We start from the raw sequence: 26,960 nt of genomic DNA on the forward strand, positions 1-26,960 counted from the left end.
ATAGTTTTTTTCTCAGCACTTTTTTTATTTTGCAAAAAAAGTAAAAATAGTATATTTCATCATGTGATTACTTATACGTGAAAGAAACATAGCAGACAAAATCTGATGCAGAAAAGGCAATCAGAAATTTAGATAAAGAGTAATTAATATTTAGAAGAAGGACAAATAAAAAGTATAGTATGATATGATCTGGACTATCTTGTGTGGGTGATGGGTGCAGCTGATGTGTGGGTGATGGGTGCAGCTGATGTTTGGATGATGGGTGCAGCTGATGTTTGGATGATGGGTGCAGCTGATATGTGGGTGATGGGTGCAGCTGATATGTAGGTGATGGGTGCAGCTGATGTTTGGGTGATAGGTGCAGCTGATGTGTGGGTGATGGGTGCAGCTGATGTGTGGGTGATGGGTGCAGCTGATGTGTGGGTGATGGGTGCAGCTGATGTGTGGGTGATGGGTGCAGCTGATGTGTGGGTGATGGGTGCAGCTGATGTGTGGGTGATGGGTGCAGCTGATGTGTGGTTGATGGGTGCAGCTGATGTGTGGGTGATGGGTGCAGCTGATGTGTGGATGATGGGTGCAGCTGATGTGTGGGTGATGGGTGCAGCTGATGTGTGGGTGATGGGTGCAGCTGATGTTTCACATTGATGATTAAAGAGAACCTGTCAGCAGGATTTAGCCCCAAAAACTAAAGGCATGGCCATAATGGCACTGATTAATATGATACTTGATAATAAATAATAATCTCTTTATTTATATAGCGCCAACATATTCTGCAGCGCTTTACAGTTTGCACACATTATCATCACTGTCCCCATTGGGGCTCACAATCTAAATTCCCTATCAGTATGTCTTTGGAATGTGGGAGGAAACTGGAGAACCCGGAGGAAACTCACGCAAACATGTGAAGGGATCTGCTCAGTGGCTGCTGCTTTATGAAGTTTTCAGAAAATTACGTCTTGTGTGCTTTGGGGCAAGACGTGGGGGCAGGGTCTTCTTCTGGGTCTCCGCCCTCCCACCAGCCTTCTCTGCTTCTTCTGCAGGTCACTGATTATTCAGTGACCTGCCCCCTTTTGAAAATTCTGTGTGGCCAACATTATTTTGCAAACTGAGCCGAAATCTTGATCTGCACAAACGCTGCCTTCGGCGATTTTATTTAAATCCTGCACACAGAACCCCTGCTCCCACTGCGCACACATGATGGCGGCGGCGGCAAATTTTAAAAAGTAGGCAGGTCAAAAGAAACAGAAGAGACTGGTGGGGGGGTTAGGAAGAATGAGAAGACCCTGGTCACTTCCCGTCCTGAAGCACACTGAAGCACACAAAACATAATTTTTAGAGTTGAGAGAATTTCTTTCTCGTCCCTGCTTATTCGGCCAGCTATAGCGTTTACTGAATAAGCTGTAGAGGGAACCCGAATACGTGGAGCGTGCCGGCTGATCAGCACCGCAGCTGCATGTGTCGCGGCTGTGTCACTGTCACAGCACATGTATGGAGAGCCTGTGTGTTGGGCTCTCCATGCATGTGCTGTGACAGTGACACAGCAGCGACACATGCAGCTACGGCGCCGGTGAGCTGATCTGCCGGCGTGCTCCATGCATCCGGGTTTCCTCTGCAGCTTATTCGCTTATGCTCGTGCTCAGGGGCGGGATTGTAGGTAGAGCAGGAAGATAAGACTCTGCCTACAGTCTTGTCCTGGGGCATGGGTGTCTCATAAACTGGAAACTTCTAACACTGATTACACAAGAACCACAAGACAGATTTCTTCACCCCATGTCTCATTTTAATCAGTTTAACACGGCCAACATGACAATGCATGTAGTTTACTTAGCAAAATCCTGGTGACCGGTTCCCTTTAAGTTACACAACGACTGAAGTTGAGAATGGAGGATTAAACTGGCAGTATGAAAATCAACAAAATACATGGAGCTACGTCTGTACTGCACAATGCTTGATTATTATGGAGCATTTCTGATTCAATTTTAGCAGAAATGATGTACATGAGCAGATCAGGCAGTAAGTTAAGTAGAAGGTTAAATTATTCAACCCAACATATTCACAGCCCTTCACCCAAGACATGGGTGTATGTAAAAAACAATGAACACTTTCAAATCCTGAAATACCATAATGTCTTTTCTATCTCCCTCCAGTTATCTCGATAGAACCTTCATAAATAACAAGTCTCTGTAGAATCCCTTTCAAGTGTTAGTTCAAAGTGTCATCTTCCTCTTTAATCAAGAGCAAAAAATGTTTTTCCCATTCGATAGTTGAAATAGCCGAATTGCTAAGTTTATGTAAAATTCTATGGCACTGATTTGTATGTGCTTTTATCTAACTGACGTATTTCGCTGATGCCTTTCTGTACAATTTTGGACAAAAGATACTTGCTAATATGTACTTTTTTTCCACATGTATGGCACTTCTTATATTTTAGTATCTAAGATATAATTGATCAAATATTTAAGAAAACCAAAAATCCAAGTCAGTTTTTTAACATCACAAACTTTGAATAGAATCTAAGACTTCATTTAATATTCCTTTGGGAGTTGAACATATTTTCTAAGCAAACGTGTGACAGGGGTTACAAAGATGTTCAATATTTTTTTTTCTTATGAAGAAGCATTTTATTGGCTCAATACCAAGAATTAAACAGTATCTTCTGTAGTTTTACCTAGCCATGTGGGCAATTGAATAAGTGCACCAAAGATATAAGGAACCCAAGTAGGGGAGGTCCAGCATATAACTCCTATCTTAAAGAAGCACTCCTACCAAACTATTTATTGCCTGAACCTGTGTAAATGTATATGTAATATAGTGTACGTGTGATAATATACTGACTGGTCACTGTCTTCACTGTTGTCCAATACCGCCTCGGTCATTGTCTGGGTCACACGATGGTTATTTTGGCTTGACCAATCACATAGTTGTATCTATGTGTGACCGGGAAGTTTCCTTTACAATGTTAACAAATGAGTCTCGTTCTGACACTCCATAGACTTACACTGTAAAAGTAAATTACAGCTCACCCAAAGTGCCATATGTGATCTGAAGGAACGGAATAGCTGTCATGTGACCGAGAAGAAGAGAACAGCGACACTGAAAACTACAGAAGTTGGTCATCGGTGAGTATAATAACACACTTCTCATTAATCTACACATTGTAATGAGTCTGGATTCGAACCCTTGAACATCGACTTCCAGGTTGGCTTCTTGGTTCGCTGAGCCACAGCAGATACAACTTTTCTTTAGTTTCTGTTATCTTTGCGTCAGTCTTTTTAGGGTATCAGGTGTTTTAATTTACACATTTGTCTGCCCTAGCACCTTCAGATGGGGCTTTAATTGCTTTCCCCCTGCTGGTATTTCCTGCTGGTGATACTGCGGCAGTTTAAGCCAGTCAGTGAAAGACCAGCTATGGTTTATCTCTCTGCTGTGTATGTTCTTAACTCTGCACCTACAGTGGGGCAAAAAAGTATTTAGTCAGTCAGCAATAGTGCAAGTTCCACCACTTAAAAAGATGAGAGGCGTCTGTAATTTACATCATAGGTAGACCTCAACTATGGGAGACAAACTGAGAAAAAAAAATCCAGAAAATCACATTGTCTGTTTTTTTTATCATTTTATTTGTATATTATGGTGGAAAATAAGTATTTGGTCAGAAACAAACAATCAAGATTTCTGGCTCTCACAGACCTGTAACTTCTTCTTTAAGAGTCTCCTCTTTCCTCCACTCATTACCTGTAGTAATGGCACCTGTTTAAACTTGTTATCAGTATAAAAAGACACCTGTGCACACCCTCAAACAGTCTGACTCCAAACTCCACTATGGTGAAGACCAAAGAGCTGTCAAAGGACACCAGAAACAAAATTGTAGCCCTGCACCAGGCTGGGAAGACTGAATCTGCAATAGCCAACCTGCTTGGAGTGAAGAAATCAACAGTGGGAGCAATAATTAGAAAATGGAAGACATACAAGACCACTGATAATCTCCCTCGATCTGGGGCTCCACGCAAAATCCCACCCCGTGGGGTCAGAATGATCACAAGAACGGTGAGCAAAAATCCCAGAACCACGCGGGGGGACCTAGTGAATGAACTGCAGAGAGCTGGGACCAATGTAACAAGGCCTACCATAAGTAACACACTACGCCACCATGGACTCAGATCCTGCAGTGCCAGACGTGTCCCACTGCTTAAGCCAGTACATGTCCGGGCCCGTCTGAAGTTTGCTAGAGAGCATTTGGATGATCCAGAGGAGTTTTGGGAGAATGTCCTATGGTCTGATGAAACCAAGCTGGAACTGTTTGGTAGAAACACAACTTGTCGTGTTTGGAGGAAAAAGAATACTGAGTTGCATCCATCAAACACCATACCTACTGTAAAGCATGGTGGTGGAAACATCATGCTTTGGGGCTGTTTCTCTGCAAAGGGGCCAGGACGACTGATCTGGGTACATGAAAGAATGAATGGGGCCATGTATCGTGAGATTTTGAGTGCAAACCTCCTTCCATCAGCAAGGGCATTGAAGATGAAACGTGGCTGGGTCTTTCAACATGACAATGATCCAAAGCACACCGCCAGGGCAACGAAGGAGTGGCTTCGTAAGAAGCATTTCAAGGTCCTGGAGTGGCCTAGCCAGTCTCCAGATCTCAACCCTATAGAAAACCTTTGGAGGGAGTTGAAAGTCCGTGTTGCCAAGCGAAAAGCCAAAAACATCACTGCTCTAGAGGAGATCTGCATGGAGGAATGGGCCAACATACCAACAACAGTGTGTGGCAACCTTGTGAAGACTTACAGAAAACGTTTGACCTCTGTCATTGCCAACAAAGGATATATTACAAAGTATTGAGATGAAATTTTGTTTCTGACCAAATACTTATTTTCCACCATAATATGCAAATAAATTGTTAAAAAAACAGACAATGTGATTTTCTGGATTTTTTTTTCTCAGTTTGTCTCCCATAGTTGAGGTCTACCTATGATGTAAATTACAGACGCCTCTCATCTTTTTAAGTGGTGGAACTTGCACTATTGCTGACTGACTAAATACTTTTTTGCCCCACTGTATCTTATGTTTCATTTTACGAACTAGGCAGCATATCCTCTAACAGTAATTAATCCATTATTTTGTATTTCATAGTTTGTTTTACCCAATCTGGGATCTCTTTCAGCACACTTTCCCTTCTGTAGGTAATTTGCACTCTGCTCTGCCCTCTGGAATGTCAAACGCTTCACAGCCTTTCAGGTAGCATAGGTCTGAGTTGCCATGGTCTAGTCCCACTAGGGACTGCGGAGTCAGGATCTCTAGTCGGTATAGTAATCGGCAGGGTCAGTTGCAGTTTTCAGTTTGTTATCTAGTTTCCTGAGTGAGTTGCCAAACTATCATAAAACACATACATTTACACAGGTACAACATAGGCAATAAAAAGATTGGTGGGAGTGTTTCGTTAAGTTCGTTGGAAAGTGGATTATTTTAACGCTTATAATGAATTAACTGAATTTCTCACAGGGCATCAAGTCATGCCTCCAGGGCTCCTGCCCAGGAATATAGGACAGACTCAGATTCTGGAATACTAATACATACATTTTATTTTAAGCTCTAACATTTTTGACACCACATTACTTTTCTGCAACTGTCTAGTAAAATTCATTTACAGATCTTCTGGTTGTAGAGTAGTTGATGCAAATCAAGGGTGTGACTGGCTATGTGTTTTCATCCGAATTGCACATGGGTGCAGAAGTTCCTTTACAGTACTATTCAGGTCAGTAAATCTCTTGTGATTTTTTTCTACGTAGACCTGAAGTCCGTGTGAAGAATTGCCCATCTGCACTAGCATAAAGGCGACCCCTGGTCTTCGCGTGGTCCACTGCGCTCAAGGACAGCACACAGACTAAGAGTATGTTTGTGTGAACATACTTTTTGACTTATGTTTATACCATATTGGTTGAGGTGATTTCTGTAAAATCTCTTGAAGTATGGTCTTGACATGTGCCATAGTATGCCAAGTACTGGTCTATGCAAGTCTGCCATTAATACCCATTCAAGACTACTGAAATACAATATGTACATTTTATTTAGTGTTTTCATTTTCATGCAAAATCCATACTGGTGAAATAAAAAATAAGCTGACACACGCTGCCTGAAGGTAGGACATCTTTTTGGCACATGTTGGACCAATATATTATTATTATTTATAGTTATAGCGACATTTATTCCATGGCGCTTTACATGTGAGGAAGGGTATACACAATAAAAACAAGTACAATAATCTTAAACAATACAAGTCATAACTGGTACAGGAGGAGAGAGGACCCTGCCCGCGAAGGCTCACAATCTACAACGGATGGGTGATAATACAGTAGGCGAGGGTAGAGCTGGTCATGCAGCGGTTTGGTCAATCGGTGGTTACTGCAGGTTATAGGCTTGTCGGATGAGGTGGGTCTTCAGGCTCTTTTTGAAGGTTTCGATGGTAGGTGAGAGTCTAATATGTTGTGGTAGAGATTTCCAGAGTAGGGGTGATGCGCGAGAGAAATCTTGTATGCGATTGTGGGAAGAGGAGATAAGAGGGGAATAGAGAAGGAGATCTTGTGAGTATCGGAGGTTGCGTGCAGGAAAGTACCAGGAGAACTGGAGTCTCTGGGCAATGGGGAGCCAGTGAAGGGATTGACAGAGGGGAGAAGCTGGGGAATAGCAGGGGGATAGGTGGATTAGTCGGGCAGCAGAGTTTAGAATAGATTGGAGGGGTGCAAGAGTGTTCGAGGGGAGGCCACAGAGCAGGAGGTTGCAGTAGTTAAGGCAAGAGATGATGAGGGCATGGACTGGGGTTTTTGCAGATTCTTGGTTGAGGAGTGAACGGATTGGTGAAATATTTGGGAGTTGAAGTCGGCAGGAAGTGGAAAGGGCTTGGATATGTGGTTTGAAGGAGAGATCAGCGTCAAGGAATACCCCGAGGCAGCGAGCTTGTGGGACTGGGGAGAGTGGGCAGCCATTTACTGTAATGGATAGGTTCGTTGGGGGGTCACGTGAGATGGGGGAAAGGTTATGAATTCTGTTTTGTCCATGTTAAGTTTCAGAAATCTAGCGGAGAAGAAGGATGAAATAGTGGACAGACATTGAGGCATTCTGGTTAGTAGGGAGGTGATATCTGGTCAAGAGATGTAGATCTGTGTGTCATCAGCACAGAGATGATACTGAAAGCCATGAGATTCTTTGAGCTGTCCCAGGCCAAAGGTGTAAATGGAGAAGAGCAGGGGCCCTAGGACTGAACCTTGTGGGACTACGACAGATAGGGGGCGAGGTGAGGTGGTGTGTGAGTGGGAGACGCTGAATGTCCGGTCAATATATATGATGAATGTAAACCATATTTATTATTAAACCCATCCACCTTTTTTTATAACGCTAATTAAAGGCAGACAAGAGATACTGTATTTATCAGCTTCCTATTAAATACATTTAAGGGTAAACTGTGCCAAACAGCATGTAAAATTAGTGAACAGAATTATCAAGCATATTAATATATTGATCCAAAAATCTATAGAAAAGTGAAATTTGTCTTTTAGCAATTAATTTTTTTACAAACCTTTTCCATAGACCGGTGTGTTAGGTCTCGAGTTCCCACTTCTGCACAGGGGGAATCTCGGGCCGTCTCCGCTGCGGTCTCCCATTCCTATCCAGCCGCAGTGGGGTCTGCTCAGCAGGGATGTCGGTCCCAGCGTCTTGCTCGGTCTCGCTCTGTACACAGAGTTACTGCTGCTTCTTCAGCTCCTGCCATTAAAGTCAGTGCTGGTCAGCAGCGAGCGGACTTCTCTGGGACTAAGTCCTTATTTGCGCACACTGAGCATGACCAGGGCAAGATCTCCCGTTGGAGATCGAGGGTCATGTGCTCAGGCTCTGCAGCGCATTCCATTGGTCCTCTTGGCAGGTCTTGGAAGGGCAAAGTTTCTGTGGCCACTTCCTGTCCTGCAACTATATAAACTGCGCATGACCGCACGGCCATGCGCTAGTGTACAATTATTATGTGTGTGTGTAGATGGATGTATGTCGATGGATGAAAGCTCCTAAATATCCCTCCCTAGAGTTGTTGATTGCTCGCGGATGATGGTAGCTCTCTAGCGCCCGACTATCCATCTGTATGTTATACACATCACAGCGTCCTTTAGCTGTGCCTGCCAGTACGGCGCCGTGCGCTTGCCTTGCACTTTCCATACCCAAGCCTGGGTGGTTAGTGGCGTCCGTCAGTGCGGCATCGCACGCACTCTTGTGCTCATATATTACTAATAAGGTTCTTTTCACACCCAGTTGCGGTGTTGTGCCAGCAAGGGTCTAATCGGACTTCAATCCCTTTTGGGGTTAAGTTCGCTGACTACTTGCTCGCGCTCTATGTGCGGTACCGCGGTCCTGTGACTTAACAGGATCGCTTTCTTCACGTTGGGTGAGCTTTAACCCACGTGTTATACTTTTAAGTACCGCCATATAGTCTGTCATTTACTAGCAGCGGGTTTCGCCTGCACGGTGGACCCCGGACTGCGAACGCATCTATATCATCTTTCCTGGTGCGTTCCGCCAGTCCTAACACGGTGTGAGCTTCTGCGTATGCTATATTCTCAGGTTAGTGCATCTGTACTATAGAGTCTAAGTTGCCTTGTATCTGGATCATGCTTTGTATTCCAGTATAATCTCAGCATCTTTTTACTATTAAAGGGATTGTCCACTACTAGGACAACCCCTTCTCATTCCCCACACTTGTCCTCAATAAAATTAATAAAGCCTATACTCACCTCCTGTGCTGGAGCCGTTCACGCGGTGTCGGCGCTAGCGGTCCGGGCGCTCTCATGCGGTTGCATGACAAGTGATGCCCGGTGCCCAATCAGCGCTGACGTCACTCTCCCGGCCTTCAGATGAATTGAGCATAAAGAGGAAGTCAGAGATCAGCTGCAGCCCGAACTTCCTCTTCATGTTTAATTTATCCAAAGGCGGGGACAGTGACGCCAGCGCTGACCGGTACCAAGTGTCATACAATCGCATAAGAGCACTGGGACCGTGGGACCGCGAGTGCCGACACCACAGGAATGCTGCCGGAACGGGAGGCGAGTATAAGCTTTTTTATTTTATAGAAGTCAAGCGTGGGGAATGAGAATGGTTTGACCTAGTAGTGGACAACCTCTTTAAGTGAAATATGCAATGGCAAATATCTAATGCCAATTTTAATTGCTTAAGGATAATTAATCCTAAAAATATCAACATCCTGCTGCTTTCTTGCATGCCTCTAGCTCATCATTAAAAAGGTTTGACATGACTGCAGAACCTTTTCTTTTCTGACATAAAATTACCCAACATAAAGTATGGCTGCAATTCATGGGTTATACTGTCCCTCTCCTGAAATGTTGGAAATGTTGCATGGTGGCCTCAGCTTTCAATACCAGTTTGCATATGAAGCCCACAGCTGGGCTTCTATCCCACATACTGGAACTGCAGTGTTAATGGTCCTCATTTGCCTCAAGAATAGCAGTAACCATTTTCCTTTTCTCTCTATTACAAAAGAGCAAGTAAAATTTTATCTGAAACACTAAATAAAAGTCACTTTCTAATGTTACTTACAGTTAGGTCCAGAAATATTTGGACAGTCACACAAGTTTTGTGGTTTAACTGTTTACCAAAACATATTTAAGGTACAGTAATATTATTGATATTGGATTAAAGTGCAGACTCTCAGCTTTAGGGCTCATACTCATCAGCGTGAAAAAAATATGTCCGATGTTCCTGAAAAGTAGGGAGAGTGTCTTGCGAGTACAATGAGATTTTTCTCACCTAACATCCGTATGACATGCGTATGCAATCCCTATGCAATGCATTTTTTACATCAGCTTTTACATACTGTATTCTCTGTCATTTAAAGGTAGTTTTCCAACTAATAAAACAATCTTATATACAGATATTTATAGATAAATAGATATCATTGAGATATAAAATCAGTGTAGTGCAGCCTACGGTACATGTAGGGTATTTAGCTAATAATTAAATTAATAAAAGAAAAAATGGCATGGGCTCCCCCTTCTTTGTTTAAACCAGCTGAGGGAAAGCCAACAGCTAGGGGGTGATGTTTATAGTCTCTGGGAAGGGGGTAATAAACATGTTACTTCGCAGGGTAATAATATCAGCTCCCAGCTGTCTACTTAGTCTTTACTGGTAATGACAGTGATGTGCGCTCTAAAATTAATAACTAGCAAAGGCTAGGCAGACAAATGCAAGCTGATGATAATAGCCTACGAAGGGGCCATGGATATTGGCCCCCTCCCAGACTAAGAACATCAGCCCTCAGCTGCCACAGAAATTATTCATCCATTAGATGTGTCAATTCTGGGACTTAGCCTTTGCACTTCCCACCTGCCCTGGTGTGGTGGCAAGTGGGGTAATAGTATTGGGGTTGATGTCAGCTTTTTAATGTCAGCAAACATCAAGCTATCTAAGCCCCCCATTACTAACCCCATAGTCAAATGTAATAAAGTAAATTCCTTTAATTGAAATGACAACAAAAAGTCCTTCATTTGAAAGAAAAACTCCTTATTTATTAATTTCAAAAGAAAAATATAAAAAACAAAAATATTCTCACCGATAATCCATTTGTCCCTCAATGAGCTACATCTGGATGTTTGCTGAGTGGTCACGTAAAATATCAGCGCCAGCCTGGCATCCAGGAGACAGTGAGATTTTTTTTTTCTCGTAATCATTGACTTGCATTTGAGAGTCTCATCATCTCGATATATACACTGCCACTCACGGTATGCTGCAATTTTTTGTCTCAGTCCGTTCCGAGGTGAGAAAAAAAATTGCAGCTGAAAAAATAATCATTGACTAGTATTCATCATGGTGTAATCTGATTATGTATTGGATTATTTATTGGATTGCACTCATCCGTTTCATTGCGCAGCTCTGTCAATTCTCATTGCGCAGCTCTGTCAATTTTCATTGCGCAGCTCTGTCAATTCTCATTGCGCAGCTCTGTCAATTCTCATTGCGCAGCTCTGTCAATTCTCATTGCGCAGCTCTGTCAATTCTCATTGCGCAGCTCTGTCAATTCTCATTGCACAGCTCTGTCAAATCTCATTGCGCAGCTCTGTCAATTCTCATTGCGCAGCTCTGTAAAATCTCATAGCGCAGCTCTGTCAATTCTCATTGCGCAGCTCTGTCAATTCTCATTGTGCAGCTCTGTCAATTCTCATTGCGCAGCTCTGTCAATTCTCTTGTATGGAGTTCCAAAGGTTGGAGCACAGTTTTCAGATTACAGTTCCCCACTTAAGAGTATGAGCACACAGCATCAGTTTTGCCTGTAATTTGCCTGAAAAAAATACTCAATGAACATTAAAAATAACGAACATAGGCACAGTATTGTCCAAAATATTTGCTGCTTATGTTTTTTTTACTATTCTTTTAACCATTTCATGCATCGAAAGCTGTGAAGTGGCTAAAAGCAGTGACCGCTCTATTCTATAGGCGGCTTCTGCTTGAAAGCCGTCACCACTATATATAAAATCAAAAAATAAAAATGACAGCGGCAGAGGAGTTACATTCTTGACAATTTCTTGATTTGTTTTCCCATCGCTGTCCAGCACAGATGGGCTGCAGCCTGCACAGTACTCAGAGCATATGAGTGGTGCCAGACCGGGATGCAAGTGTGCTTTTTTCAGATTTTATTTAGTACAGTGGGGGTTTTGAAAAGAAGTTGTCCGACAGCGCACAACCCCTTTAAAGTTAATTAGTGTTGAAGGGAAACTGTAGCTACTTGGTGCGAGCGAGCAGCATTCGCTAGATTGGTCTCCTTGCACTTCCCCTCTAAAATCCTCTGCAGGTCATTTCTATAATGCATATCTTACAGATTCATATCAAATAATAAGACTGCTTATAACAAGGTCACATCAAATTCATCAAACAGTTTTGAGAAAGATGTAAAAGCAGCGACCGTCAAGTACAGAGATAAGATTTATTCCAAGAAAGTGCCGGTAAGCCCACTGTAATATCTGTATAAATAGAAGTCAATTAATAGTACATTAGTCCTCTACCATATCACTGTATTTCACAACTAAGAACATAATATTATTCATTTTTTGCCACAATCTTAATTTTTTTTCTGGTTCTTTTAAAGCCAAAATACTTTCAGCAAATCATATGGGCACCATTGGTGGCTTAGTGGTTAGCAAGGTGGCTTTTCAGTCCTGGATTCACATTCCACCAAAGGCAATATGTACAAGGACTCTGTAAATCCACCCTATGTTAGCGTGGTTTTTCTTCTGGGTTCTCTGGTTTTCTCCCACATGTCAAAGACAAAGGTGGGAAATTTAGTTTGCGAACCTCAATGGGGACAGTGATGATAATGTCTGTAAAGTGCTGCGGGATATGATGGTGATATACAGTGGGGCAAAAAAGTATTTAGTCAGTCAGCAATAGTGCAAGTTCCACCACTTAAAAAGATGAGAGGCGTCTTTAATTTACATCATAGGTAGACCTCAACTATGGGAGACAAACTGAGAATAAAAAATCCAGAAAATCACATTGTCTGTTTTTTTAACAATTTATTTGCATATTATGGTGGAAAATAAGTATTTGGTCAGAAACAAACAATCAAGATTTCTAGCTCTCACAGACCTGTAACTTCTTCTTTAAGAGTCTCCTCTTTCCTCCACTCATTACCTGTAGTAATGGCACCTGTTTAAACTTGTTATCAGTATAAAAAGACACCTGTGCACACCCTCAAACAGTCTGACTCCAAACTCCACTATGGTGAAGACCAAAGAGCTGTCAAAGGACACCAGAAACAAAATTGTAGCCCTGCACCAGGCTGGGAAGACTGAATCTGCAATAGCCAACCAGCTTGGAGTGAAGAAATCAACAGTGGGAGCAATAATTAGAAAATGGAAGACTTACAAGACCACTGATAATCTCCCTCGATCTGGGGCTCCACGCAAAATCCCACCCGGTGGGGTCAGAATGATCACAAGAACGGTGAGCAAAAATCCCAGAACCACGCGGGGGGACCTAGTGAATGAACTGCAGAGAGCTGGGACCAATGTAACAAGGCCTACCATAAGTAACACACTACGCCACCATGGACTCAGATCCTGCAGTGCCAGACGTGTCCCACTGCTTAAGCCAGTACATGTCCGGGCCCGTCTGAAGTTTGCTAGAGAGCATTTGGATGATCCAGAGGAGTTTTGGGAGAATGTCCGATGGTCTGATGAAACCAAACTGGAACTGTTTGGTAGAAACACAACTTGTCGTGTTTGGAGGAAAAAGAATACTGAGTTGCATCCATCAAACACCATACCTACTGTAAAGCATGGTGGTGGAAACATCATGCTTTGGGGCTGTTTCTCTGCAAAGGGGCCAGGACAACTGATCCGGGTACATGAAAGAATGAATGGGGCCATGTATCGTGAGATTTTGAGTGCAAACCTCCTTCCATCAGCAAGGGCATTGAAGATGAAACGTGGCTGGGTCTTTCAACATGACAATGATCCAAAGCACACCGCCAGGGCAACGAAGGAGTGGCTTCGTAAGAAGCATTTCAAGGTCCTGGAGTGGCCTAGCCAGTCTCCAGATCTCAACCCTGTAGAAAACCTTTGGAGGGAGTTGAAAGTCCGTGTTGCCAAGCGAAAAGCCAAAAACATCACTGCTCTAGAGGAGATCTGCATGGAGGAATGGGCCAACATACCAACAACAGTGTGTGGCAACCTTGTGAAGACTTACAGAAAACGTTTGACCTCTGTCATTGCCAACAAAGGATATATTACAAAGTATTGAGATGAAATTTTGTTTCTGACCAAATACTTATTTTCCACCATAATATGCAAATACAATGTTAAAAAAACAGACAATGTGATTTTCTGGATTTTTTTTTCTCAGTTTGTCTCCCATAGTTGAGGTCTACCTATGATGTAAATTACAGACGCCTCTCATCTTTTTAAGTGGTGGAACTTGCACTATTGCTGACTGACTAAATACTTTTTTGCCCCACTGTATAAGCAAGTAAAATAAATACATGTCATGATAGTGAAATTATTCTTTAGTCATTAATGAGGTGATCCAACATTATTTAAAGCATGGTAAGCAACACGAGGTCCAAGCGGGAAGGAGACCCCTTCTCTACCACAATGGGTTGTCTATAGTGTCAGACATATCACATGTCTCTATGGGGTCTAATGTTTCGTAACCCAAGTTCTTTTCCCACTAGTACCAGTTCTGGTCTGAAAAACAAATCTCTTTGTGTCCTATATGCAAATAACTGACTCTCTAAACCGTTTTTATGCAGTTTTAGTATTTTTCTTAATTTTTCCACCTTTAAAATTGCCCTTATTTGTTGAAATATACCATAGACAAAGCATGCTCACATGCACACACTGTGCTCTTATGCTCTTACCTGTTCCTAGAATGCAACCTTGGAGTTAAAGGCTTGCCGCAATCTTCACTGGAAGAACTTTTAGATTCAAAGACACCACTTACTTCTCTCCACAAGACTATAAACCTTAACCAACTAATCAACTCTTTTCTTAAACTTGTTCCAACATTTAAGAAGTGAGCAGACATCAAGACCCTTTTGATTTTAATTTTAGACAACATATAAATAAAAAAAAACTTGTATTGCTGAACAAAGAACACAATGAGAAAGCCATCTTACACAAAGAAAGTTCAGCTGCATCTCCCTCCTCCCCCTCCCATTCACTGTTCTACACTAGACAGGAGGTTGTAATAACTAAGGTTTCTAAAATTTCACGCCGATACTACAGAAAGGCCATAAGTAATTACTAGTTGCTGGATTTGAAGAAAATGTGTACTATGTCTTTTCTCCTAATAAGAAAAATTACAAAGTCTCATGTATTCACATATTGATACTAATTTACTCAAAAAGTATGAAGATTACAAATGTCATCCGTTTTGTATGATCATATAATCACTTACATTTACAAAAAAGAACAGATATCTTGGAAACAATTGAATTATAATGATAAATATATATTTTTATGTTCCTATGTTCTTTCACGAGTATGAATTGTGTTATTATATGTTCCAATAGGAAACAGCTAGTGGCCTTAAAGGGAACCTGCCACCAGGTTTTCCAAATATAAAGTACCTTTAAGGCCTCGTTTACAGCATTCTAGTAAGCTGTATGTAAGTCCCCAACCCTATCTGAATAGCATAAAAAAATATCTTTAATTATCCCCACATACAGAGCAGTCCGGTCCGATGGTCTTTTTAGTGTTATGCAGAGGGGATTGTGGACTTACATACAGCTTACTAGAATACTATAAGATAGGCCTTAAAGATGGCGGCTGCACTTTATATTGAGAAAATCTGATGATAGGATCCCTTTAAACTATCAAGTTATGGTTCTATGTTATACATTAATAATTTTTACAAATGTTTGTAGCATTGTACCTTTTAATTGATCTACTCTTTCTGACTGTGAAGACTACTTCAAATGTATGAATATATGTAATAAAAAATAACCAGTAAATGCCTTTATACTTGGACAGCAGCGCCACACCTGGCCGTCTAGCCACATAAGACACGTTGACAAGTCAATAACAAAACATAACGAATCAGAAATAATATGAAGAAAAACTTACTTAATGTAGTAGGGCACTTTGTTTAGTGAAACGGATCGTTGCCATGGAAGCTGAACTGAGGCTATGAGTAAGAAGAATAGAAGAACTATTAGACATAATGGATAAAACAAAAAAAAAAATAATATCAAATAACCTAAATAAGTAATAACATATTTTTAGATTTAATAATTACAATGTGATATTTCAGTTTTTATTTTTTAATAAATTTGCAAAAATTACTACATTTCTGTTTTTTTTTTCAGTCAAGATGGGGTGCAGAGTGTACATGAAGGAGAAAAAAATGAACTTTTTTGAATTTACCAAATGGCTGCAATGAAACAGAGTAAAAAATGTAAAGGGGTATTTATATATATATATATATATATATATATATATATATATATATATATATATATATATATATATATACAGGGTGGGCAATTTACACCTAAATAAACTGGGAATGGTTGGCGATATCAACTTCCTGTTTGTGGCACATTAGTACATAAGAGAGGGGAAACTTTTTAAGATGGGTGGTGACCATGGTGGCCATTTTGAAGTCGGCCATTTTGGATCCAACTTTATTTTTTCCAATGGGAAGAGGGTCATGTGACACATCACACTTATTGAAAATTTCACAAGAAAAGCAATGATGTGCTTGGTTTTAACGTAACTTTATTCTTTCATGAGTTATTTACAAGTTTATGACCACTTATAAAATGTGTTCTAAGTGCTGCCCATTGTGTTGGATTGTCAATGCAGCCCTCTTCTTCCACTCTTGACACACTGAAAGCAACACCGCAGAAGAAATGCTAGCACAAGCTTCCAGTATCCGTTGTCTCAGATGCTGCACATCTCGTATCTTCACAGCATAGACAATTGCCTTACGATATGAGACGTGCAGTATCTGAAACAAAGGATACTGGAAGCCTGTGTTAGCATTCCTTCACAGCATAGACAATTGCCTTCAGATGACCCCAAAGATAAAAGTCTAAGAGGGTCAGATCGGGAGACTTTGGTGGCCATTCAACTGGCCCACGACGACCAATCCACTTTCCAGGAAACTGTTCATGTAGGAATGCTCGGACCTGACACCCATAATGTGGTGGGGTCCCTTGCTGATTTTGTAAGTTTGACCACTGACAAAGACATGAAATAAATTGATGTGATTTATACAATGTGAGTCTCTGGATTTTAATTTTGATATTCTATCCCTCAATGTTAAAAGTATCCTACCCTTAAAATTATAGACTGATTATGTTTTTGTCCATGGGCCAACTTACAAAACCAGCAAGGGATCAAATACTTATTTCTCCCACTGTGTGTATATATAGCAGAATTTACATCTTTAACTTACTGGACAAGAAGTGTTGGGATGTAGGGCCAAAATCTCGATGAGCATCCTGAAGTTGTTTAAGACGTTCTTCAACTGCTGCCTAAAAAGCCACCAAAAATTCATTATGAGCAAACAATGTATTTAATATATTGAAAGGGTACTTACTGTTTTATGTTTTATTTAATACCTCATCTCTTGCTAATCAGAAGGGTGTTGGTCGGGGACCTGAGACCCCAACCAGTAGCTCCAAAAGCAGATCTACAGCGCCCTCATCAGCAGACAGAAGCACTGAGCTCCAACATGGACGTACATACATATATATACAGGCTCAAAAGAAAGTATTAACTTTTTACTGAGCCGCTCTGTGCGCTTACTCATACAGAAGCTCCATGCTTTTGTTTGCTGATCAGTGCACTACACAGCAATTTTTGGAATGATCAGTCGAGGTCGCATGACCCTAGCCCATCTGCTGAATATGTTGTAAAGGGAATAGATATTAAATAAAATATAAAACAATAGAGATTTAGCATTTCTTAAAATTACAAACATACCATGATGCAGTAAGACCCTTAACTAAACAAATTCAATTGTTTTCATTGTCATAAGTGTTAACTTTCTGCATTGTGATTTCTTTCTTGTGTTTTAACTTAAAGGGGTTGTCCAGCCTTACACTATAAGTATGCAGTTACTCTCTGTCTGCCGGTGGAGCTGGTACTGAAGAACTGAGGATTCATAAGTCTGCAGTAGTATAATCACAAATATATAATTTGCACACATGTAATCACAAGCCAACCAGATGGACGCAGCCTTGCTCAATGCAAGTTTATTGAGCTAGACAATAAACAGTCTAGTTGGAATGTGGCCAGAAGTATGCACATCGCATACTCTCAGACACTTGATCACCTGCTCCCAGCGCCAGAGAATCCCCACAGTGGTCGCGATGTGAGAATTCACAAGTCTGCAGTCACATAAAGTGATTGCATACTTGCAGCCTAAGTCCGGACACCCCTTTAAAACATGCTACATCTGTATCCTTTAAATCAATTACATTCTTGTTTTTAAAAAGTAGATGGTAAATTGTTCCAAATGATGCCAGCGTGGTTCTGATAAGCTCTAAGACCACAAAGTCTACAACTGCCCTTTATTTAATTGGGGGATTGAACAGACAGTCCAAGTTCTATAGAATAAATACAAAATGTACATACTGTAACTGTCCATGGTATAATACATGTCATATTAGCTACAGTTGATTGATTGCCACACAGATATAGTTTCCTTTATAGAGTCACAAATTTGCTTAGTTCCCCTCCCCCATCTTCCTATTATTTGAAAATGCCTGCGACTTTACAGCTGAAATCCCTGTCCTCTGCGCAGTCAGCATCCCTTTGGGGACAAACTGTCCATCCCGTGAAAACTGGATTTGTTTTAATCAACATTTTGCATGGATGGCAATAAAGCAGATTTTTCTTCTGCCAAGTTCTGCAGCTCTCAATAACGGCAGCATGATTTATGGCGTTACAACGCCGCTTACAAATTGCATCCAATATATGTATCACAGAGGTGCCAGGGATCAACAGATAGATATGTAAAAATTATAAATTGAGAGTATCAAAGAAAACTAAAATCATGTCCCGGTGGGATAATTTGCTTCTAGCTGTGGAAAGAACGCTGACAGAAACAATTTAGCCCACGCAAGGTCGGGATCTGCATTATTGAATATGTACTGTAAGGCCTAAAACAATATAAAGTCACACAAAACTAATTATTAGACGCTCCACAAGTAATATATAAAGCAACACGATTGTGTTTCATAAATTTTACATTGTGGCATGTTCCCATGTGGATTTTGAATACACATTTATAATGTATACCTAGAAAGCGATTACACGGACGAACTGGGCTGATAATGGTTATGGGCCCCCACCAACCACTAAAATCATGACAGTCAGTTTAAAATGTAACTACCACCTTTAACGGGGAGGGAGAGGGAGAAGGAGAGGGAGAGGGAGAGAGAGACATTTATATGAATACACATAAATAAAATGGGATTGGTTGGTGACATCAACTTCCTGTTTGTGGCACATTAGTATATGGGAGGGGGAAACTTTTCAAGATAGGTGGTGACCATGGTGGCCATTTTGAAGTCGGCCATTTTGGATCCAACTTTATTTTTTCCAATGGGAAGAGTGACGTGTGACACATCAAACTTATTGAGAATTTCACAAGAAAAACAATGGTGTGCTTGGTTTTAACGTAACTTTATTCTTTCATGAGATATTTACAAGTTTATGACCACTTATAAAATATGTTCTAAGTGCTGCCCATTGTGCTGGATTGTCAATGCAACCCTCTTCTCCCACTGTTGACACACTGATAGCAACACCGCATAAGAAATGCTAGCACAGGCTTCCAGTATCGGTTGTTTCAGATGCTGCACATCAAGTATCGTAAGGCAATTGTCTATGATGTGAAGATACGAGATGTGCAGCCTCTGAAACAATGGATACTGGAAGCTTGTGCTAGCATTTCTTCTGCGGTGTTGCTATCAGTGTGTCAAGAGTATGAGAAGAGGATCGCATTGACAATCCAACACAACGGGCAGCACTTTGAACACATTTTATAAGCGGTCATAAACTTGTAAATAACTCATGAAAGAATAAAGTTACATTAAAACCAAGCACACCATTGTTTTTCTTGTGAAATTCTAAATAAGTTTGATGTGTCACATGACCCTCTTCCCACTGAAAAAGATAAAATTGGATCCAAAATGGCCGACTTCAAAATGGTCGCCATGGTCACCACTATCTTGAAAAGATTTCCCCTTCCCATATACTAATGTGCCACAAACAGGAAGTTGATATCACCAACCATTCCCATTTTATTTAGGTGTATCCATATAAATGGCCCACCCTGTATCAATAAGCCAATGCCAGGTAACTCTGCTAATCCGGACGTCATGAAGACAGGTGGTCTGTTTCATTAACGCATTTGCTACTGTTTTTGTTTAGCTTTTGGTCTTTTACATCAGTTCTTGATTTGTGCCGAAAAATTTGAATTCATGCTTTTTTGTAGTCTATTTTATGTGTGTGCCCCTTTTTTTACATTAACTGAGGTATCAAGACTACAGTGTTCATGACTGCTGCAGCCAATCAAAGAACTCGGCTAATCTGCCGGCAAAGGAAAATGTAGACAGCAAACGCCGCTAAGCCCAGTGATTGGCTGTAGTGGTTACAAGCAGTGTAGATGAGTTGTTACCCCTGCAGATGATCAACAATTACTTGAGCATTTCTGGCCCTGAGGAGGGTGAGTAAAAGCTCAGTTTTTTGTTTTAGGAGTTTGAGGGTCTATTCAACCTTTTGATACAGGACAACTCATTTAAATTAGATTGTTCAATAAGATAGAAAATTCCAGAAATTCCAGTGTGTGCTGAAAATAAATCTGAAATGCAAATAGAAATTCACCAATCTCAATATTTCATTCTGGTCATAAGAACTGAAAAAAAACAAAAGCATTTCACAATTATAATAAATTTATGGAATAAAAGACATCAATGTCAATGCAAACTTTAGAACAGCACCATGAAAATGTTTAATTTCTATTTTGCATAGACAGGTTTACCTGTAGGAGTTTCCACCTGATGTTCAGGTCATCCAGTTGGCGAGCGTTTTTTGCAGATGGCTGAATGTCTAGTGCCGAGAGCTGACTAGCCACATCATTTACTGTCTTCACCTTGGAGCTGATGGGTGCAATTTCTTCTCCAAATGCCTGTCAAATAATAAAGTACAAAATATTTAAGGCTCCAGTCAGCACTATGAAGCGGTGCTCTGCGTGGAGAACATTGGAAGGTGAATGGAGAATTTACAGGAGGAACTTTGTGTGCGAAGCTGTGTAAGGATTGATAAGAATTATGAATGGAGTATTTCACACACATCATATGTCAGACCGAAATATATACTTTCCAAAAATCCTAACTAAAATGATGGGAACCTCATCCATATGCCTTAGAAGTAGAGGATGTCCTTCTGAGACAGAATCTTCAAAGAAAGAACTACCAGAAATATGCTATAAAAAAGGTGATTTTAAGGCCCCCATACACATTGAATTAAAGTGACCAAGCCCATTGCTTTTATTATGAATGATTAGATATATATGTTACTGTAAAGGTCAGAAGGACGGTAAAACCTAGGATTTACCGGTAATTGAGTTTAGTTAACTTTTACCACCATCATCTGTTGGTCAGAGTCAGAATTCTGTGACTCAAAGTTACTTTTACCAACACATGCTGGTAAATGTAAAGATTTACCAATTCGCCCAGGTAAAAGTCCAAAATCGTTCGTTTATATGGAATACATCTGACTTTTACCAACGCTGTTGAGAAATGTTAACATTTACCAAGACTTCACCGGTAAAAGTCCAATTTTACTTTTCATTTTGAGCTTTTACCGACGGCCTCGGTGAATGTCCAGATTGACCGGTAAATCCTAGGTTTTACCGTCCTTCTGACTTTTACAGTAACATATATATGTATAATAATGATGCTGTGAGAGTGGAAGATGGGAAGAAGCAGAAACATATTCTGTTTTCCCTACTGAAAACATATTCAGGCGCAATAAAGTCAAGCTTTCCCTAGTGATAAGATGCATGTTTATATACCTGAGCATGCAAGTTTAAAAGGGGCTGTTCAAGAGACTTCTGAACCCCTTCAGAACGCACACCATAGGCTGTCAGGATTCTCCGTGTTGCATGCCTGCAGCAAATATGTGACATGCATTCATGCGGCCACACTCAGACTAGACATGCTTGCTCTCGCAAAATTAACATATAATGAGCACATCTAGTTGGCATCACATGTGCTACATGCAAATGGCACCGGCAATATAAGAGAATCCTAACGCTGTAAAGATTCAGTGACTGCAGACTTTCACCACAAGCATGGAAAACCCCTTTAAGTGAGAGATGGGAGACACAGCTGTCGGCAAAACAAGCGTTCATCTGAGCACTATATTAGACGTATAGATACCTTTAGTCCTATTTCCTCATAACTATAGTATTATTTATTTTGCTTACTGATACAGTATATCGCCATTATATTCCGCAGCGCTTTACACACATCATTATCAATGTCCCCATTAGAGCTCACAATCTAGATTCCCTATTAGTATGTCTTTGTACTATGGGAGGAAACTGGAGAATCCAGAGGAAACCCACAGAGAACATACAAACTCCTTGCAGATGTTGTCCTTGGTGAGATTTGAATCCAAGAACGCAACGCCGCAAAGCAATGCTAACCACTGAGCCAGCGTGCTGCTATTCTCAACCATACTGTGACATTGTTTCACTGTGCCATAGTGTAATATGTAAACCCAGGCAACAAACCAAATCAATATCTGCATCTTAAATGGAATATATAGTGCATCTATGTATGTCTTTACAGAATATGTGTAATGATTTATGTTAATACAATGTCTCTGTGCCAAAGTTAAAGAAGGCACCAGGCCAGGCACTCAGTGCTGGCATGCGCACATAGGAATAGTAAAAGCATTGTTTACTCGCCCCTTCATAATACAGATAAATTATTGGCCAAATCTATATCTGTAAAGTCTGAAGCACGATCTGGTATTAGTGACCAACGGTGCACTGGTCCATCATGGAGGTGTCAGACAAGAGTCTTATGTTTAGCTTTTAGGCTAGGTGAACACCATCGTATCTTCTTTCATCCAAGAGAACAGGGCAGATTATGCTAATCAGATTGATCAGAGATTGATCAGAGTGTGATGTGATCCAATTTTCTAAAATGACGAGAAGATAACAAAATATTCTCCATCTTCTCCATTCCGTCAGTTCGTGAAAATCAGGGTGTCATCAGAATGCAGTCCGATTATTTCCACGGACTCATAGACTTGCATGGCCGAGTGCGATCTGATCATCGGCTCTAACTGGCATTCTGTGACATGTGCACAGCCAAACAGAATAACATTGGTCTGAGTCCACTGATTTGTCGGATTGTGCTTGGAGCGAAAATACGGCCATGTGCACAAGCCCTGAATGTTACAAGCAGAAGGATAATCTCAGTGCCACCCCTATAATTACTCTACTATAAGGAAAGCGGAGGACTGTACTTTAGTGGTCATGATTGACTTTATAACAAATATAACAGTTGCATCTGACGTACTTATAATTTCTGATATACTCTCAGAATCTCACGCACGTTTGTCATCTCTGGAAATAGATTAGAAGTCTACCAAGGCACTCCTTTGTAAATTACATCTAACCATGTTTCTATGAGATACCTCATAGTAATCAATAGGCTCTCTCAGCTTCCATTAGTATCAGTGAGCAAAACGAACCATTAATTAAATTTGTCTGTTCCTAAAACGGAACAACTGAAACTAAAAAGTCCTTCACAATGAGTGTGATCTAGGAAATAATTGGATCTCCACTATGGTACTATGGTAAAACTATCAATTTTATTAAACATAGTACGTAAAAAACATATAAAAATATGAGTTACTACATGTAAGGAAGGTGCAAATCCTCAAAAGAGGGACTATTTTGTCACGCCTCCAGAAGAAGCTAACGCAAAACGCGCGTCGGGTCAGAGGGACGCCGAGGCACTCACACTAGGCTGACAGCAAGGTAATATACCGCATTGTTATACCATTCCATATATACCGAGCATGTTGGGAGTCTTTTTTTATGGTAATAGCATTGCTATATGTTTCTCTCATTAAGGGGTACTGATATTCTTATATGCCATACTATATGGCTACCTGAGAGTCAAAACATTATCTGTACTTGTTGTACTTTCACGCATGCAGGCTTTTCTTATTATGGTCTAGCTGGTCACATGTTTACAAATGTCTAGCCTATTCTTATGTGTTTACCTATGGCAACATAGTCCCTCTTTTGAGGATTTGCACCTTCCTTACATGTAGTAACTCATATTTTTATATGTTTTTTACTTACTATGTTTAATAAAATTGATAGTTTTACCATAGTACCATAGTGGAGATCCAATTATTTCTTAGATCACACTCATTGTGAAGGATATCTAGTTTAGTGGTAGATCTGCCCTTCGTTTGGGAGGGTAATATCTTGCAATACGTTGAGCGATTGTTTGTGTATATGAAACTAAAAAGTGTGCATGTGAACACAGCCTAATAGGACGCTCCAGACTTTCAACCCCCGTGTTTCTGGATCCACCACATTTTCAGTATCATGGAACATTATGTATATTTAATTGTTTTTACTCACATACTGTTATTTTTTATTGCTTCTATATATTTTAATAGAATGTAATAGCAGAACAGTAATAACCAGTTTGATATTAAAAAAAAAAGTCACAGACACAAATCTGAGAATGCAGCTAGCGTTGTGGTGGATTATTAAATAAATACATCAGCTCCAACTTTAAAAGCACAATCTCTTCTCTTACTTTATAGCATATCAGGGCTTCCCGCTACATTTATACCATTTACAGCATCAAGGCTACAATTTGATCCTAGCAGAAAATACATTGCTCTTGATTGAAGAAGTCACATTGGAGAGCTTGTTATGTGTCTAAAATGCACTCGATTCACCCAGTTCCTGCCGTCGTCTGATACTGCAAATGTTATTTCTCAGTTATATCAATGAAGGCAGGATAGAATTTGTAAGTCGCAAAACACTATAACCCAGGGGTGTCAAACTGCATTCCTCGAGGGCCTCAGACCATGCGTGTTTTCAAGATTTCCTTTGCATTACACAAGGTGCTGGAATCATTCTGTGCAGGTGATTAAATTATCACCTGTGCAATACAAGGAAATCCTGAAAACATGACCTGTTTGCGGCCCTCGAGGAATGCAGTTTGACACCCCTGCTATAACCAAAAGACTTTTTGAGCTGGTGATTGGGACCTGTATGCCCCGAGCTTCGCTGTACTCGATCATCTGTTTGCAGCTCCGGTACTGGCAGAATGTACACAGAGGCAGAATATTAGATTCATGTATACAATGGCCTTTTTCGGGAGCTATAACTTATATTCTATTGGTGTGAATAGGAGCCAAGCTGAAATATCCAAGAACGGTCAGTGTATGGAGCTGTGCTGTCCTGGCTATGAACACTGTGTACATCCAGCCATCGGGAAAGCTGCAAACAGTTGTGACTTGTGATAGTTCTGATTGTGGACCTCTCCAATCCAATTTTGATAACTTATCTTTAGGATAAGTTATTAATATCTTAGTACAGGAAATCCCCATTAAAACAGATTCTGACACTTGCTTTTTGCCACCTTACTTGAGAGCAGCATAAATTAATAAAATGGAGCCTGATTCCAGTGAGGTATTGAGCTGCTTGATTTAGTTTTGGCTTGTTACAGACAAATATTTCAAATTTTGACTCATTCAGAGCACAATATGCCATTTTTTCTTCACAGATAAGTTGCTTAGCCTTGTTTACATGTCAAAGGATTAGTTTTTAGTCCAAATTCTTCCATAAAGACCACTTCATGCCACAGTACTGCTGTCAAGTTCTGAGTTGATGGCACTTTCTGGACATCTCCCGAATTTTCAGAAAAATAAGCATGTTGTGTGTTTGATCTGTTGCGCTAAGCTTAATTAGCCACCACTGTGTTTATGGTCTGCAAAATTGCCCATCTGTTGGTGTCCTCAATGCTGAGAAATACAGACAGATACCAGTACCTACCCATTATTCATCATGCATTACCATCAGGGAGGCGTCTGACTTGTTCTAAATGTATTCAACAGTAGGACTATGAAGTAGAGTAGAGGGTAAAGATGAACAAGGAGTCCAGGGAGTGATTATATGGCCTTCATAGAGCCCTGATCTCAAGATTGAGACTTTGTGGTATAACATGAATACACAGAAGGATTTGAGTAAGCCTACATCTACACATCTGTGTGCATCTACCCTCGAAGTGCCAAAAACCTGTGAGCTTTAAGAATTTGGTAGACCACCCCTGATACGATCTTTTGAAACATTATCGTGATTTATTGAGAGATTATTTATGGATCGATATCCCTTTTACATCTTATGGCATGCACAGAGTTTATCTAGGAGTTATTTTTGGAGCAGGTTTGCTTCAAAAACCGTATTAAACATAAATTCAAAAAGGCTCAAAAGACTCTTCCTATAGATTTCCATTGTAAAACCTCTTTGCAGTTCATATGTTCAGTCTATTGAGCATTTGTTTTGCTTCAGAGTTTGAAAAACTCTGTGAATAAAAAATGCAAGAGCATGTCACTTCTTTGAAGCAGCTCCTGGTGGTATTTTCTACACACTAGGCACTGTCTAATTAAACAGCTGTAAAATATACTTCAGGGGGGGGAATTTTTTTTTCCAAAATTCTTCACAAACTCTTCAAAACAACTTTTGGAAGTGAAAGACTCCCTTAAGAAAAAGCATTGTCTGAAGCAGTTTTCACTAGAATACTCGTTGTTTTTGGCTGCCTCAATAAATCTCCTTGTGCACATACCCTCTATATATATTTAGTGATGATATGGCCCACACAACCCTGTCTGTAATTACATGGTGATTGAACGACGGGCACAATCCTATATTCACAGAAGATCTGAGGTTAGTTCTCCAATATGTTTGAGCAACCTCCCTGCTGAATACGGTATTATGAGTGTTACGCCCTGCATGATTTATGCCACAAATGACATCTGCTGCCATTATGATAACAGATATGTAGACAACACAAACAACCAATACGTCTGTATGAATGTGGTGTAGTTCTGAGAATGTAATACAGGTATGAAATGACTGGAATAATACATTACTCAGAGCATACACAAATAAATAGGAAGGAATCGATTGGATAACCCATAAAAATTCAAATTGGGTTTGGTGTAAGGGGGCGCCGAGAGCCGACCAGCTGCTCCCAGATACGGTGACAGGCTGATGTGACCAGTAAATGAATCAAAAACAACACAGCTTCACACACTGTGTAATGGCCACTGCCGGCTTTCCTTAAATAGGAGCTGACCTTCAGTATCTGGAAGCAGCCACTACACAGTGAACCAAACTGTGATATT

General features: G+C 40.5%; 1 protein-coding gene across 2 annotated transcripts in view; it reads right to left on the reverse strand.

Annotated features, from left to right (window-relative positions):
* UTRN (utrophin) overlaps positions 1–26,960 on the reverse strand; it is a 930,516-nt gene that overhangs the window by 184,870 nt on the left and 718,686 nt on the right. For both annotated transcript variants that reach the window (XM_069769124.1, XM_069769123.1), the window contains exons 58-60: positions 20,545–20,691; positions 16,948–17,026; positions 15,612–15,672 (exon numbers count right to left, since the gene is read on the reverse strand). In XM_069769124.1, the coding sequence (XP_069625225.1) occupies positions 15,612–15,672; positions 16,948–17,026; positions 20,545–20,691 (287 nt within the window). The remainder of the gene's footprint in view (positions 1–15,611; positions 15,673–16,947; positions 17,027–20,544; positions 20,692–26,960) is intronic.

Source organism: Ranitomeya imitator, chromosome 5 (assembly GCF_032444005.1).
Source record: "Ranitomeya imitator isolate aRanImi1 chromosome 5, aRanImi1.pri, whole genome shotgun sequence".
Lineage (NCBI taxonomy): Eukaryota > Metazoa > Chordata > Amphibia > Anura > Dendrobatidae > Ranitomeya > Ranitomeya imitator.